The 18,191-nt window shown below is 36.7% G+C and overlaps 1 protein-coding gene across 9 annotated transcripts in view; it reads left to right on the top strand.

The window, feature by feature from the left end:
- Nucleotides 1-17,637, top strand: part of AHI1 (Abelson helper integration site 1) — a 91,342-nt gene extending 73,705 nt beyond the window's left edge. For 6 of the 9 annotated variants that reach the window (XM_065057072.1, XM_065057068.1, XM_065057070.1 and 3 more), the window contains 4 exons: nt 271-433; nt 1,925-2,025; nt 11,914-11,993; nt 16,448-17,637. In XM_065057072.1, the coding sequence (XP_064913144.1) occupies nt 271-433; nt 1,925-2,025; nt 11,914-11,993; nt 16,448-16,679 (576 nt within the window). In that variant the 3' untranslated portion in view covers nt 16,680-17,637. The remainder of the gene's footprint in view (nt 1-270; nt 434-1,924; nt 2,026-11,913; nt 11,994-16,447) is intronic. The other 3 variants (XM_065057071.1, XM_065057074.1, XM_065057073.1) reach the window with 3 other exon arrangements.
- Nucleotides 17,638-18,191: the final 554 nt, after the last annotated feature.

Below are 18,191 nucleotides of genomic sequence, written 5' to 3'. Positions count from 1 at the left end.
TGCTTATAAAACTAACAGCTGCTGTTTTGAAGCTAATCTTAGAGAATTGAATGTTCTTAACCATTTCTACAATCCCACAGTCCTTTATCTTGCCTCTCCTGCTGCTTTCCCACCACCCCTGATCCCATTAGCAAAACTTGAGACGGCCTCAGCTTTTACCAAAGTGCAGCTTTGGTTTCAGCTGCTTTTCTGCAAGAGGAAGTGAATGTTGCGCTTTTTTCTCTGTGGCATGGTTGTGATAAAGCTGTGGTGCTCTTATCTCTCTTTTAGGTAGTGGCTCTTTATGACTACACAGCGCATCGATCAGATGAGCTAACCATCCATCGCAGTGACATTATCCAAGTGTTATACAAAGATAATGATAACTGGTGGTTTGGCAGCCTAGCAAATGGACAGCAAGGTTATTTTCCAGCTAATTATGTGGCTGGTGAAAGTAAGTTTACTGCTGTCTTCCTGGTATACCGGTGTGGCTTTAACTGATGGACCAAGATTTTACCATGCTGTTCTGCTTATTGCTCTGAAGATAGGAATTTATGTAGCACACAGATGGCATAATGATGAGTTATTGTGATGCAGAAATTATGAAGTTAGCTAACCACGTAGCAAGCTGACATATATGAGTTAGGAAGGTGTTGGCATTTAGTTAAACATTCCAGCTTATATAGTACTGGCTTAAATATCAGTAAACTGGATTGATTCCTCATCTCTTCTTGCATATAGTCACCTTGTTCATGCCGTACCTTGACAGTGTTTTAAGACACATTAAAGCATTTCACAGATAGATCTCTGTGAGATCTAACCAGTTACTTTTGTAAAAATGCTTGAATTTCCCTGTACTCTAATGGACAATGCTAGTTCCCAAATAAGTGGATTTCAGTATGAAGTTTTAAAAGAACAGTAATGGTTAAATCTCATATCTGGGCATTGAACTTGCTACCAGGTCCTTGTTGTTAAAGCAGTTTTGCTTAAACTAATACAGACAAACCTAAATTAATCTGAACAAATTAATCTGAACAAATAATCTGAACAAAGTCTCCTGACTCAACTGGTCTAAAGATGCTCAGTGTCCTGACAGTTGTTAGTATTCAGCTCATGGATATAGTGTGTGGGCGCATGCTACAAGAAATTCATTTGCCTTCCTGAACTATCATTCTATCAGTTATACCGGTGTTTAGAAATCTTTTAACCCAGTGTTTCTCAAGATGTTTTCCCCCATTTTCTAGTTCCTCCCTCTGTCTTTCAAGTGAAGCCTAGTATTTATGCCTATTTCCTAAAAATACTTGGACATAACACTGTCCTAACCTGATGATGGTCATTAAAGTCAGCTTAACTACTGCACAGCCTGTTTGTACTCCCCTTGCACATCCTGTGCATTTTCCCCTTCGTTTCTTCCTTGCAAAATAAGCCAGAGAGCAGTCTGCAGGAAGAGTTTTCAGTGATGGCCTGTTGTTCTTAAAAAAAAATAATAATAAAAAAATGGGGGAGATGTTGTACAAGTGTGAGGGGAAAAAAAAAAAAAAGCAAAACCAAAAAAACCAACATGCTGGTATATAATTTGTTATTTGAGTTAATGACCCTCTTATTAATTAATCAAAAGAAATGCATATGATACATATGTTAAGTATCAGCTGTATTGGTGTTAGTATGGACTTTGTTCTTAGTTATGTAAATGTTTGATTGTTTTTCTTTTATATAATTACCTATATAAATTACATTTAAGTGTAAGCTTACTGATACAAATAAAAGTAAATGGGCAAATTTTGATAAATTCTCACACAAAGTTTGGCTTCTAACATTTTTCACCTCTTTCAGTTCACATCCTGTTGTTGGCTAGATAGTAATGTCATAGTTGTTCACGTAAAATAGATACTTTCATAATTCTTTCATGGCTCTCAAAATGGTGAATGATTGATCCTGTTTTCAGAAGAATATGAAGAACAACCTTCAGGATTAGTACCAGATGCTGCTCCTCTCCTACCTGAAGGACTAAGAGAAGCAGAAGAAGGTTCTCCAACACTACCTAAGGTAATAATTTGAGAAGGAAGGATTCTGTAAGTCATGGTGGAGTATGTCCTTTGTGGACCAGGTAGACTGTATTAATTTTCAATTCTTTTTAGAAAAAATTTTTATGTGTAGACCTCATTCTAGGCAAGCAGGTAGATTTTCAGCAGATGTCTAACATTTGTCTCATGTGGAACCAGCTGTTCTAACACATGCCAATTAAATATTCTGCCTAAACTTGCATCATTGCAATGAGTGGCAAATCTCCCTTTGACTCCAAGGTTGACAGAAGTATCTCTCACCAACACCTGATGTAAATAGTGGTTGAAAACACTACATGGATTTGCCAAAACCTGACATTCTTTCCATCACTTGACTGTCATTCTTGGAATACGCACTGCCCACACATTCTTCACAATTTTTGCCATGAAAGTTCACTATCTGCCTGCTTAGGAAAAAAACTGTAATGCTTTTCTCTCGAGAGTTTTTTGATCTGTTGTAATAGTACCCTAACTAAAGGTATACTGTGTGATCATAAAGCCTTATTACCAGACTAGGACATGCTGCATCTAAACATGCTTACTTGTTAATGTATGTTTCTGTTTTAAAAGCTGCTGATGGTTCCCTGATGTGAATGACTGTTGCCATCCTTTAAATTGCTCAGGAGGATGGACTACAGAGACTTCATAGTTTGGAGGAGCAAAGGATAGAAAGGCCTTTGTCTTGACTATAATATCTCTCCACTCTCACAGTACACTTATATTGGGTTCCAAATGCATATGGCATTGTGCTGTTGTTTACATATCACATAGTATATCATATGCAGAAGCACTCCTGTGATTTTAGTTAGCAGTCAGAATACAGTATGTACAGAAGACCAAAGAAAGAGCAGCCAGTTTTTAGTCAAAGGAAAAAAACAGGGGTTTGATTTTCCCCCCCACCCCCCGCCTCGATTTTTAGAGATCCTGCTATGTGCAAAGCAGGACAAATGACTCTCACTTCTCCAGACAAACAGAGATTAGAAACTTTGTGTAGCTTATGTTCCCCTTCTGTGAAGTACAACTGATGATTGTCTTAAAACATGGGATACTTTTAAAGCAAAAAAGTAATAGAAATGAGTTCAATAGCTCTTAGAATTTAAGATCTTTTTTTATTCCAAAATGTCTGTATCCTTCTTAAGTGTGCTTTCCACAGCTATTCATTTAGTCAAATGGTAGTAACATAACTACTTTAAAAATGACTTTTGTTCAGATTTCTTTCAAATGACTTGACTTTTCCATATACTTTTCTAGAATTGAATCTTTGAATCTAATATTTTGTGTCTGATTTGCAAGACTCAAAATGTATGCTGTTTCTTAGTTATGAGTTTTTTTATTTCACATTAGTTATCTAGTCTTTGCATAATATATATATGGCAATGTTCGAGGTTAAAACACTCAAAGCTACTTCTATTAATGTTTTTGTTTAGCTTTTGTTTTGAATAGGTGAATAGAGATAGGTAGCATTAAATAAATAATTGAGTACAGATTACTCATTTGGCAGTCTTGTTGAAGCCAGCTGTCTTGTTGAAGCCAACCACTATACATTGAATTACTAAGTGTTTTGTTTCTAACTATACTTTAAAAACAGAATTAATCACTACACCTAGCAGTAATAATTAATCTGAAACACCTTCTACATCTTTGTGGCTGAGAAACTCATAGCCACACAATTGTCCAAGAATGACAAGGGTACATTGCTTCCAGGCAGACTGGGACATATATAGGAAAAATTACAACATTACATTACAACAACAAAAATTACAACTGGAAAGCATGTCTGCATTACTGGAGAAAAGGAAAGTATCCCAGAGGGAATATGTTGCTGTATTCACTCAGTTTTTACTTATACCCAGACCAGAAGAGGAAGAAGTGCTGAGATATTTATTGTCATTATAGACTTGGTCATTTTTATCCATATTTTTTTTTTCTGTGTTAATCTAGAAGGAATCCAGTTGATTTACTAGATCAAAATACTTCTATGTGCACTGACTAATGTTACTAACATTTACAACCAGTACTTACTATTCAGCTTTGTGAGAAGCAGCATTTGATCAGTTTTGACTGCTTATACTTTCTGAAGTGTCTATGGTTGACGTATTTTTTCTAACTATAATTTTTGTATTACTAGTAGCACTTTTTAGTAACACAGTTTTAGTAATATTTCATCAAAATATTGTTTACTTTTATTCTACTGGTATTTTGAATTAAATTGACTACATATTTAATAATTTTGTAGTAGTCTATGTAGTACATACCAATATTCAAAAGACATAATGCAAAGAATGGCCAGTGAAGGGAGTGTATAGAATAGTATATGATGTAGAGAGATTAATTGGATGCACTGTTTTTTCTTCTTATTTGTTTTTTTTTTTTTCTTTCCCTTCTGCTGTTAAACAAGATGAGGGAACGTTAAGCTAGAATGGAACATATCCAATACTGGTAGAAGGAAATCTATGCTTATTCCATGCTTAGTTATCCTAGTGAACCAAACTGTTACAAGACACATTAAACTTATACACTCAGGGATTTTTTTTTTAATAACACATTTTAGGCTGAGGTAATGGCTGAGATTCTCAAAGCAGCTCAATGACTGGAAAATAAAAACATGGCTGACTTTTTTTTTTTTTCCCTAATTTCTAGTTGCATAAACACTGTATAAATCACCAAGAAGATCGTAAGATTAATCAAATCTCTGTGTAAGACTTGCAATTCCTTGAAGTGTAATGGTTGTACAAAAGCTGCAGAGTGCTGCATAGAAGAAAAAAAACTGTCATTCAGCTGTTTGTCATAATGAAGGAAAGTTCTACAGCACTTTGGCTTTGGGCAATGCCAGACACTTCTGAGACAAAATTGCTAAGACGACCACTGAGGGGGCTGATCGGTTATGGCAGTTCCTGTGTTGCAGCAGTGACACAGCAACTTTTCTACCTATTCCATTCATTTTTTTCTAGTATTAGAGCTGATGAAAGCAAATGCCAATTTATTTTACATGGGAAATATGAAAAATCATTATTTTATAATGCCCTTGGATTTTTCTTTTGCTTTGACAGAAAATGACTTATTAAAAAAAAAATCCAAAAATATTTGTTGAATAATTAATTAAGTTGTTGCTTAAGCTGATACCACAAACAGGAAAATAGAACTGAATTTTTTGGTTGTGTTTGGTTTTTGGCCACAAGCATGTTTTCCCAAATATGTCGTTATATCCAGGTTTACTGTATAATCTGTTCTTTCTGGGTTTTTTTGGGGGGAATACTTAATTATTTAGCACTGTTAAAACTGCAAAAACACCAGTTAATGTGAAAATCATAATAGCAGCTATTTGTGAGATTTTGCTGCCATATCAGACTAAATAGGCCACTTAAAATGTAGAATACTACTATTGTTTTCATTATTGAGAACACCAGATTAAAAAGTTTTCCAACTGCAGATGTTATATATGCATATCTAGCTAATCATCAGGATTTTCTGATGATAAAATGGACACATTAACATTAGAAGAGGGTGTAATATTCAAGATCCGATATTAATCTTTGCAAATAATACAAAAAAATTGTACTTCAAAGAACCTGCTTTCAAAATTCTTTCTCCCATCAGCTTTGCATTCATAACATAATAATTTTATGCAAACCTTGTTTTCCTGCCTTAAGAGTTACTTAACTCCTGAGCCACAAAATTAAGTCATAATCATCTTTAATTACAACATACATGTAAACGGCCAATAGAAATTTCATGGAGTGAAGTTCTCACTGCACTGATGAAGAATCCCAAGAAATAGAGATGGACTGGTCAACTGGCTGCTCCAGCGAATGTGCTGTTTTCAGGTTCCTTAAGCCGAAGGCAGAAAAGACAGGAATTCAGATAGGATTCTGTTAGAAACCAGAATTTGGGTTTTGCAACATTTTGGCAAATCAGAGACATTTCAAAGTCAGTAGTGTCTGTTGTGTTGTTTGGTTGGTTTTTTTGGCCAGAAATGTTCTACAGTCTGTAAAATCTTCTAAATATGTTTTATCATTTAAGATGGCCTACCGCTCTCTATATAAAATTCATCTAATGGGATTGGATACAGAATGTTAAGTGCTCAATTCTACATTTTGTAGGAACTAGTGAGAAGTAGTGACAGACAAAAACAAAACAATCTTTAAAATGTCCATTGAAAGAGTAAGAAAATATTCTTTCTAGTATATTTATCTTTGAAAAATGATGTGAAGATGTAAAATAATGGTCATAAGCATGAAAAGAACTACAGTATTATTGCACAATTTGGATAATCAGCACAGAGATCATCAAAACTTGATTCTGTGTATATTTAAACAAAATTTGGGATTATCACTGTTCACATATATAATTAATGTTCTCGCTCTTCTTCTCCTAGAATAGGCTGTTGCCAGACTTTCTGAGTACTTATTCTAGTGTGTCTGAAACTAACCTGCCAAGCAATTGATGCTTTTCCCCTGGGCTTGAGCTCTTTCGATGTCAGTGTTTTTGTGGATTCAAAATTTATTTATTAAATCTAAAAATTTAAAACCCATGGAAAACTTGCTCAAAAATATTTCCAAAAATACTGGCTAGAAATGTTTCTATTAGTTTCATCAACTTTCATTTTCTGGTTTGTGCTGTTTCTATCATCTCCTTAAATGGTGCCTTTTTCAGGTTACTGGAGAACAGCTCAGTGAGTGAGTAGGCATTATAAAATAGACATCTTTGCAAATCCTACTTTTGAAATAGTAATTACTCTGTTCTTGAATAAATCCTTCTTCTGAAGGCAATTTTACTATAGTATCATCTATGAAGAATACACCATTTTCCTTAAATATTACCCAACATTAACATATTTCACCTTTTTTAGTTCTGTAGTTTCCTGTTTTTAGATATTCTGTTTTCCCTTCAAAATGCAGTTCGTACTGTTCAAGTTTAATTGCTCTCTTAAGCATGTGTGGTGCTGTTTTATTTGCAAGCTGGCAGCAATTCTTTTTCAACTCCAAAACCACCTCTGTGGTTCCTAATGTGTTCTGTCTCAAAAAATGTTGGCACCTGTGTCTGTAGTAGTATTTGAGTCACTGAAAGAAAAAGTATCTGGTTTACGAGCAAATAAATATCTATTGGGAAAAAAGATTAAGTGACATCCATAGTAATTTGCTGTGAGTGATTAGTCTGTTTAAAGATAGGAAGAATCAGGCTGAGCCCTGAACTGGTCTATCAGAACCAAAAACGCTATTGAGGGACATCTAGATTAAGATAGCTCTCAGAAGCAAGTTAACTTCTCTGTCCCCATTGTTTTCTCCTTGGGTCCTCATAGCCTCTTTCTGAACCGGATTGAACTATTTTTATGCAAATTTTAATGCAAAGGTGTAACCACACATAACTTCCCAGAGGCGAAGACTTCAAGACTGAAAACAGCTGTTGTAAACCATAGCGCTTCAGTCTGAAGTACCTTGTCTGCGCTGCTCCTCTTTCTTTTGCTGCCCCTCAAATAGTCATCTAGTTGATTTGACTTCTGAGACGTTGTATTTGTTAGTGTTGAGCCATGACTAAGGCTCACCAGGTTTTCTGCCAGTCTCTCCTATCCCTGGACAGGCCCAGGATTTTGCAGTTTCAGACTAGACAAGGCAGAGTCCTCTCTGCCTGTGGCTTTGTCATGCATTGTGGAGAAAATAGTGAGTGTTGGCTTAGTCCTAAACAGTACAGTGGTTTAGCTGTTTTTCAACGGGAAAGACAAAAATTTGTGCCAATGTCTCTGTTGTATAGAGAGCCATGATTCTGCTACATTCTCACAGCTAATACTGATAGACATAAGGGTTACAATATGGTAAATCTTATTTAGATAAGTTTGTTCTTTAAACTTAAACACAATAGAGGGGAAAAGAGCAATTATACATTGATGTAGTTTTAAATAGGAAGGTCATGGCAACAGAAATATATGCACTTCCACTAGCAAAGCTCCCTGCTAGTTATTCATTTAATGGGGAAATGTGTGGAGGGGTACAGAATAACATGAAAGACAGTGATGTGTGGGGTGTGGTATCAGCATTTCTTCAAACTTGCCTCATTAGAACAGTTTTGACAGGAGACATCAACGTGATTCTGGGGAGTTAAGTACATTGCTAGACATCTTTTATCCATGGACTGTGTAGTAGAAAACAAAATACAAATGTGTAATCCTGAGTTTAACTTCCTAAGGGCTGGTCTGAAAAGACACAGAGACATGTTTGTTCTTGCCATCTGTGATCCAGCAAATCTTTAATTAAATCAAGTTCTGTAGAAACAGCTTCTGTGGGAGAGCTCCCCTGTGCAGAGTAGATTATAGAGCAAATGAATTTGCTTTCATGGCTTGAGTCACATATATAGTTTGTCTGAACACTCCATTCTGTCCATCTACCCTAGTCTATCGGAGTACTTCTGCAAACCATCAGTCTTAGAAACATCCCTGCACAGCCTAGAGGAAAGCACTACCAAAGATGTAGATTTGGGATTTGACTTTGGCCCTGGTATTTCCCTCAGACACCCTCTGCTTCAGGTTTTGCTTTTAAGTGTGTTCTGATAGGTATGATTGTTTCCACAAGTTGCACAGGGATTGCTTAGTGCTTGACTCACTATTGTGGATGCTATAGCAGGGGTCAGGAACTGAAATGCTTTTGTGTATTTACCCTTTAATTGTTTTGCCTCGGTTGCTTCTTATCTGGCAACACTGAGACAATATTAAGTATCTGAAAATTGAGACCAAATGAGCTATAAAGCAAGCAAGACTTTTAGACTTTTTTTTTTCTTACTTTTTTTTTCTTTTTACTTTTATAATAGTAAACAAAGCAAAAGAATCTTCAGATAATCTAAGCTTCTGCAGTTGATATGAACTGATGTTCTCCTCTCCTTTTGGTGGGCTATATCTTTCAAAGGGTAGATAACTAGAATATGGCAACAAGATTGAATATGCCACTATTAGTGGCGCTATACAAAGGAGCTCATATTTTGTACTGTGTTCAGGTGAACTCAGCTATTCCAAGATAGTCTCTGATTGTGTGCTTTTCTTTCCTTGGTACTCGTACTGAAATGCTGTGCTTGAATATATGAAAGCCTATGTGATAAGTGATTTTTTTAATACAGATCATAAGAACCTTCAGTTAGGCAGCATAATTTAATGGATACTTTAATCTTCCAACTGTAAAACCAGGATAATTTCATGTGTTTTGATATCTGTAGGGATTCAAAAACTTAGTCTGTTTTTTATAAGACAAGTCAGTTTTCAGTAGTGGCACTTAAAGGAATTCTACCAAACTGTGTTTGGGAAAAGTCCATATTTGATTATCGTATTAGTGCAATGTCAAGATTCTGTTACGTTTACTCAAAAAGGAGAGTAAAAAAAAACCTAATTTAACATAATTCACTTAGGATTTTCAGAAAAAGGTTTTGTTTTGACTGCAAGCAAATTCATGATTGTATATGTCAAGGAACCGCAATGCTGAATGCTGAAGGAAGTATTAACTACTTAGAGTCATTCCCTTTACAACACACCCTTGTATTTTCATCTCAGTGGCATTATATTTCCTTTTTTTGTGTTTACTTTTACCATTGACATAGTCTCAAGTTTATTACTGTATTAACAAGTATTTTGTCTTCACTGTGAAGCAGATGATTTTTTCTTCCTAGCCCTGCCAATACTACATTAGTATATTCTAATAGACTGACTTTTGTCTAAACTAATCCAGCAATCTGTGTTATTTCAGCAGACAAATCCTAATGACCAATGTTTGAACATGGTTGTTTTGGGCAGTGTGTGTGGATGAATTCAGTAAATCAATGGAAACTTGATTCTGTTTCTTCTAAGTCAGCAGAAGAATGATATTCAACAAATAAAATAATACTAGGGAGCGAGATGCAGACAAAAATGTTCAAATTTCATTCTACTACTAATACTGACTAAATGTTTTCTAATTAATCCCATTTAGAGATTAAGAAAGTAATTAAACTGTTCAAGACCTAAAACTCAGGTTTGGGACGAGCAGGTTCTAGTTCCAATATGGTCTTCATTTGTGTGTGTGCCAAGAAAATTTCCATCTGTGCTTCACTTTACCCTAAATTAAAACTGGACAATAGTACTTGACAGGGGAATGTTAGTTTTAATTCATTGGGGCTTTGAAATCTGAGATCACTAAGTTTAGTGTCTGGAAACAAAGTATTTTAATTCCATTTTTAAATACTGAAACTAATGCTGAAGCGATAAAAAGAGCTGCTGTGAAGCAACCTTCTGTTCTCTGTATATAAGGGAAATATGGAGGAAGCGTTGGCACACCTTGCCTGTGAGGTCACACAAAATGCAATGAACAATTGGCAGACTAGAGGGTCAAGAACTGTAATGTTTTTATTCTCTGTTGCTTCCAGAAAGCTCTTGTTGGCTTTGCGATTACAATTTTAGATGTTGTATTGTTGTTAGGCACACCCGAGCTGTTGAATGATAGATACTCCCTCCCTAATATTGCACATTTTTAACTGGGATTTTAGAGCCAGTAATGTCAGTAACTAGCTGTTTATGGAGCTATTCAGGCTGATAGCAGAACATTAAACGTCTTATTTACAAGCAGATGAGTACCTCTGTGCTTGGCAGAACTATGTGGGCTGTTCTTTTTAATACCAAGGATATTTGAGAAATTCAGAAACAATGTAGTAGGTTTTAATTTAGGCTGGCTGTGAATCCTAAATGCAACCAACAGTCTTAAAAAAGCTGTAAACGGGGGCCAAGTTTTGAGGGTTGAGTTAGTTTCAAGCCCATTCTTCTCTTTACTCCCCGAAAAAAAAAAAAAAAAAACCACGTAGTTTTTTGGAAAGTACCAGATCTAATCTCTCCCTCCTTTCTCTGGCCTAGGGCTCCGGTATCCTGAAATGTACTTTTTCTCCAGCTTTTCAAGGCCTTCATAGGAATTGGTCCTCAAATTCACAACATGTGCCAGGATATAACTTCTCTTTTTCTTTCATGCATGCCGTAACGAACAGACACAGAACATAGCTGTCCCATCAACCTGAACTACAGATCCACAACAGCTTTTCACTGACAGCATTGCAATACCAGGCCTGAACCTACAATGTGCTGCCCTCCTTTCCACAGCTTTTCTCCTTGGCTGTGGTGCTCTGGAGGCCTGAGGTTCCTGGCTGGATGTGTAGTGTATACCTGGTTCCAGACGAGCAAATTTCGAGTGAGACATAAGGCCTATCAGTTGTGCTGGCTTCCAGGTGTTTGTGAACAGGTAGAGAAAATAATCTGTCCCCGAAAATAGTAAACTCAAGAAGGGCACTCACATTTCCTTACAGGAATTCTTGCAGTAAGTATGGAGACTTGTTAGAAGAGGTTTGTTTATACACAGAGTGAGTTGCATAGATACCCACTAATTACATTGGAAATTAAGGAACTTAAACTCTTCCAGGTTTGGTTGATTTGTTTTACCCCTGAATTATGAAGTAACCTGGAGTGATTTGAACTGGTTTTGCAGGGTTAAAAAATAGACAAGTTTCTCTTGTCAAAAGTATGCAATAAGATGGCTTTTTAGCATTCTCTCTTTACTTATGCACTAGCAGAAATAACTTAGTTCTTTACAGACTGTGTATTTTAAGCTTACTTTGAGCAGATTCATAACCTCTTGTTTCTACACATACCTGAAAACTGTTTTTTATTTGCAAGTAGCCTTTTTTTTTAAAGCAGGATACTGTTTCCTTGTTTGTAACCACATAGAAGTTAACATTTTATGGCTGATAGACATTCTTTTTCAAACGAGGTATATTCTCTCCTTATTCAGGAAACTGGTGGGTTTTCTATGTACATGTGTTGGCCCCTTTGTCTGTCTTCGTTTTACCTTCCTGCTTTTTTTTTTTTTTTCTTTTACAGATGTCACCAGTCATCAGTAAGTCAGGGGACCTAAAATTTAGCTCAGAGCGTGTCACAGATAGAGACTCACCTGCAACACAGTAAGCAAGAAATACTTACAACTTGAAGTGTTATTTCTACAACTGCTGTTAGAAAACTGTGAGAAATATTGGGAGGTTTATGTTTTTTTAGCAAGCAAAACAAGAAGTTTGCTTTAGGATAATTGTTCAAAATGTGCTTCACACCTAAAATGTGAAGGAATTAACAGTTTATGCATATGTGTGTGTGTACATATATACAGACACACTCTCTCCCTCCAAAAAAGCAAGGACTATAATGTACATGAGAATCAAAACTCAGGGCTTTGGGATTGCCCTGTGGCATCTGTTAATTATGTATTAGGCTTTATTGCTACAAACTCCAAACTGTTTTTGCACCTTCTAAATATAATTAATATAAATTGCAAAAGGTTGTCACATACTAGGAAGATGCAAGCCAGCATCTTTGATTGTGACACTTGAATTTTTGAAAACTGTATGTTTGTTTTGTGAAAGCTGTAAGCAGATAAGGTCTCAACATTTTGAACAAGAAATTCCACAATATCTTCAGCTATTGCAACCATTTATATTTAAAAAAATACATCTGAAAATACCTCCTGTGTTTGCCATTACAGGTGTTTGTCATCTAAGCAAAGTTATTTCACTCATTGTTTTTCAGACCGGTTCCCTCCCTGTATAAGTAATCTGTGCATATACAGTGTAGATACAGAAACTTATCTAATTTTAACTTATCTTTAAATCTTAATTTTCTATCTCCAGCCCTGTCTAGATTTTAAAATAAATTGTGAGTGGAAAGTTTAACCCTCTTGTATGGTGAGATAACTACACACTGACAGAATTCAGTGTTGAATTTTGGCCATAACTATTCTGATAGGATGTACATTAAGGAAGGAAATGCCTTAAAAGCACAGTTACTGCGACGGTTGATACAGTCTGTTAGAAGCCAGTATGAAAAATTTGGTATGACTCAACTTCATTAGTAGAACTTCGGGAAACAATTATTTTGAGTGACCTTGCCAGGATGTCCACTGGAGAGTGTGGGACCACTGATTTAAAACGTGGAATCACAAATTATCTAATCGAATTCAAGAATTTTGAGTCTTACCAAATAGGAAATACTCTTTTTAATGGAAACTAAGGCTGTACTGAGAAGAGGTCACGTTGAAGTGAATCTGAAAGTATGTACTTTGCAAGTTCTTCCACGAACTAAAACATAATGAACATCGTTGTCTCTGAACTGGAGAGACATGGGTTTGGTAGATGGACCGCTCGGTCGATAAGCAATTGGTTGGATGGTCACATGCAAAGAGTTGTGGTCAACCGTGTGATGTCCAAGTGAAGCCCGGTAGATGAGTGGTGTTCCTCGGGGTTCAGTATTGGAACTGGTGCTGTTTAATATCATTGTCAGTGACATGGACAGTGGGACTGAGTGCACCCTCAGCAAGTTTGCTGACAACACCAAGCTGTGTGGTGCTGTCAACACTCTGGATGGAAGGGATGCCATCCAGAAGGACCTTGACAGGCTGGAGAGGTGGGACTGTGTGAACCTCATGAAGTTCAGGAAGGCCAAGTGCAAGGTCCTGCACATGGGTCAGGCTAATCCCAAGCACAAATACGGGCTGGGCAGAGAATGGATTGAGAGCAGCCCTGAGGAGAAGGACTTTGGGGGTGTTGGTTGATGAGAAGCTCGACATGACTTGACAATGTGCACTTGCAGCCCAGAAAGTGAACCGTATCCTGGGCTGGATCAAAAGAAGCGTGATCAGCAGGTCAAGGGAAGTGAGTCACTCCCTCTACTCCACTCTGGTGAGACTTCATCTGGAGTGCTGTGTTCAGCTCTAGGGCCCCCAGCATAAGAAGGACATGGAACTGTTGGAGTGGGTCCAGAGGAGAGCCATGAAGATGATCAGAGGGCTGGAGCACCTCTCCTCCGAAGACAGGCTGAGGGAGTTGGAGTTGTTCAGCTTGGAGAAGAGAGGGCTCCAGGGAGACCTTATAGCAGCCTTCCAGGACCTAAAGGAGGTTCCAAGAAAGCTGGAGACAGACTTTTTATAAGGGCATGTAGAACAAGGGGTAAGGGCTTTAAACTGAAAGAGGGTAGATTTAGATTAGATGTGAGGAAGAAATTCTTCACCATGAGGGTGGTGAGACACTGGAACAGGCTGCCCAGAGAAGCTGTGGATGCCCCATCCCTGGAAGTGTTCAGGGTCAGTTTGGATGGGGCTTTGAGCAACCTGGTCTAATGGAAGGAGTCCCTGCCCATGGCAAGGGAGGTAAAACTAGATTATATTATCTATATAGTACAGATTAGATAATAAACCATCTCAGAAATGCAGCTGCATATTTTTCATGAAAGCTCCCACTTCTTTGTACCTGAGATCACGACCTGCAGGGGCTGTGGCAGAGCTGTAGTTTTCTTGTTCACTGCAGTTGTTGTGTCTTGAAATGACCTTAAGAATGTCATGCCTATAAGTGTTGTGATCTTAACTGGAAAAGTTTTCTATTTCAGCATCTAAATTCAATACCAAGATGACTTCAGGTCCAGTCCAACCTGTACTTAAATAGTTAATCCACCTAAAACATTTGTTATCTTCCCATTTTCTGTGAAAGTACATTTATTATCCGTGCTAATATATATTAGGAATTATACAGTGAATAAACTTCATAAAAATCAAGTGAGATGTGATTGCCAAGTACATACTTCCACTATGCAGAAGTGAGACTGTTAGCACCTGTACAACTCACTACACCTTTCTTTGAGCCTCCAAATGAATTTTTGCTGTTTTGCCTATTAGAACAGTATTCGTTATGGCCACAAAACCTTCTGTAAAAGAAAGAGAATAGCAAGCCCTTATGACATGTCTGTCTTTCAGAAACTGTGAATGGATAATATGGTTTTGCAATAGGAAAACACATTTTATCCAAGGTGTTAGTAGATTTTATCTTAGCCAAGTAGTTAACCTATCTTCTGCAGTCTGTAGAAGAAATAGAGAAATGTCACAAAATAGATGCTGATTGAAGTAAGGTTTTTAAGTATCTCAAAGATTTGATACATCATCACATCTGATTTTCAAATAATAGATATATGAAAATTAATTCTCTAAATTGGAGTAGCTTTATGCTAAAATCTGCATAGTAGCCTCACCTTTTGACTATTTATGGTTAGATATTGTTTGTCAGTACAGACATTATCTCCTAAGATATGTTCCCATTGTACAGTTTTGTTGAGCTACACTAGGTAGTGCTCTCTGCATAAATTTACAAGTGATTATGCATCAGACCCAGCTGAACACTCAGTGTAGTAGATTGTTTCTTATATTACTGATTAATTGTGATTTTGTACCCTGGTTTCCTCATACAGCAGTACTTCTCAAATTGCTCCAGGAATTCTAGCACAGAGGGTCTTAACCCACAACGTGTTTTCCTTCAGGATGTTCCAGTATTAGAGCTGCAGCAATTCACATGTTCATGAATGCACAATTTAGCTTAAAAAAATGGAGCTATAGGCAGATATCAGTCCATTAGCATGGCTGGTGTGTAAACATTTTCATCCATAAAATATGATTACATTAGGACAATATCACAAACAGTAGTGCTCTTGTAGCACCTTCTTTGGGGACACTGCACACATCTCATTAGATTCCTTAATCTTGATTCTTCCACTTGCTTATGTGTTTCAGCAGCATTCAGCGTAACAGTTCTGGTTGCAAACCAAGACCTCTTTTTGCTAGGCACAATACAAATCTTGAACAAAGACAGTACCTGCCCTTGAAAGGCTACAGTCAAAGTATTACTATGTATTTATAGTGAAATTAAGTTACAATTTCTGTCAAGAGTGGGAATTCATGGTAGAAGTGGCGTAACATCTGTGTAATCCCTGGGATCATCTGTAAGTAATTCCCTGTTAAAGGCACAAACTGGGAAAGATACAGAAGCTGGACTGATGCTTTTGGCGTTGTGTAAAGTCTGATAAGCATGAGTAGATATTGAAGTGATTTCTGATTCTATAAATCTGTCATAGTTCAGGTAAATTAAAATGGAAAAAACTAATCTTAGGCACTTTGCCTGCCTGTCTTGTTCTTTTTGAATAAATAAACCAGGATTCTCTCTTTTAATTGCAAACATTTTGGTGTTTAAGCTTAGGAAAGAAAAAAAATGTGCAATGGCTTCTATGAGAGGAAGAGACTGGTAATTTATATTTTCTAATTACATCTGTTGATTAAGACTAGCTGATTTTTAAGATCATGAGCAGTTTTTTCAAAGCAATGCTATGATACATTGAAAAGTAGACTAGTAGAGTGGCCTCCTATTTTGTCTTCATGTTTTTTTTGGTCTTTGTTCTGCTGTGGAACAGTAGTTTTTGTAGCTGTTTCAGCATTGTACTCAAGGGGGACAGGCAGACAATTGCTCTAATACATCAACTGTAGATGGAAAAAGCTCTAAATTTGAGCTAACTTTGTGTTTCTTTTACTCTTTTTATATCCACCTTGCTCCAGAGGTGCAAAGAAAAAGAAGAAAAGCATACAGAAGAATGAGATAGAAAATCAGCACAACTTAGTGGGTCTCAATACTCCTGTATCATCAATAACAGCTAATGGTGTTGAAAATGAACCTACAGCCCATGGTGTGGAATTTAAGAAGAAGAAGAAGGCAGCAGTGAGAGTCTCAAAATTAAGCACAAATGGAAAGACAAATATTGCCTTTGAGCCTGAATGCTATGATGTATAGTCACAATTTAATTCTGAATACTGGTGTGATGTTCAGTATGCACGTTGAAGGCTGGAATTATGATCTTACTACAAGGATTAACAAGAAACAAAGAGGTTAAGATGCTTAAATATGCAAAAAAAGTTGCCAGTTGTGAGTTACTAGTGATTTAAACTTGTTTTAGAAGACTTTTGCCCTGTGTTCCATGAAATCAACAGAACTTGAATGTTCAGCTCCTCACTGGACTGCTAAAATCTGAAATCAACTTTCATATTTCATGAGAAGCCCACTGACAAATACAATGTTCACCAATTTCATATCTGAATACACCTTAACTTGGGCTAAACAGGTGTTTTTGTAGACTGTAGATCAATCCATTAGGATCAAAGAATCAAGTTACAAAGTGTGATCTAGACCAAAACAAGCCAAATCACTACATACGTTATTTAATTAGCCTTTTGAAATGTGTTATGAGTAAAATAGAAGAGTGTTAAGACTGATAAAATTCCAAAGGGACGCTGACATTACAGCGTACCTGAAAACACAAGCTTTTGAAAATATTTTCTTGACATTAAATGTTCACCTGGACCGCACGTTGCAGCTCTGAAGTGAATTGTTGAGTAACTACCTATGCAACTGCACTGTCTTCAGTGGGACTTCTCATGCTTACCAACATAAATAAGTGCTGCAAATTCCAAGCAGTTATATTTTTCACATGAGGCTTTCTGTGCATAATAAAGGTTTTGTCAGAGCTCCTGGCTGCTTTGGCAGCGGTCTTGCCAAATATACTTTCTTTTGTCTGAATTAAATATTTTATATCCAGCTGTGCTGTTTCTTTTACTTGTAGTCCTTATGCACTTGTGTTATTAATCTATTTTATACATAAGTATTATCTTGTGAACTTTAACTAATGACTTCACTAATTAATCTACAGTGCTAAATAATTTATGTTTTATATTAAAGGAAACACTTTCTATCAGTTAGTGTTGGTATTTTTTCTGGCTGATGATGTCCAGTTTATTTTTACTCTGCTAGGAAATTCTTCCTCCTCCCCCTGTGAAGCAATAAATAACATAAAATTAGAAAGCCCTTATTTAGTAGACAGGGCACTTGATTCCATTAAAAAAAGAAGTGAGAATAACAATGTTGGGCACTGATGTGTGAAATGCACCCAGATGCAGAGAACTAGTTGCTATATATTGTAGTGTCTTTCCTGCACGTTTTAAAACCAGAGAAATCTGTAAACTTGTTTCTTTTGAGTAAAGCATGGCAACAAATACTCTTCTTTGGCCACACTGGTAATTGTTCTTTGCTAGCAGTTCCAGCTTTGCTTTGCCTAGAGTATTTGTGGAGTTCTCCCCTAAGTGGGACATTTGTGTTCTGTAAACTTATAAATGTCTCTTTCCCCTGTCAGAGGTGGTGTGAAATCATCTTGGTCCTCCGGCTGCCTGATTCTAGTGAGGCTCCTAAAATATATTGTAACTCATCATTCTGTGTGACGTGTGGGATTTAAAGATCTCATGAAAGAGAAAA

Source organism: Columba livia, chromosome 3 (assembly GCF_036013475.1).
Source record: "Columba livia isolate bColLiv1 breed racing homer chromosome 3, bColLiv1.pat.W.v2, whole genome shotgun sequence".
NCBI classification, from domain to species: Eukaryota; Metazoa; Chordata; class Aves; order Columbiformes; family Columbidae; genus Columba; species Columba livia.
The sequence above is the reverse complement of the archived record's forward strand: the minus strand, read 5'-3'. Positions and strand labels throughout refer to the sequence as shown.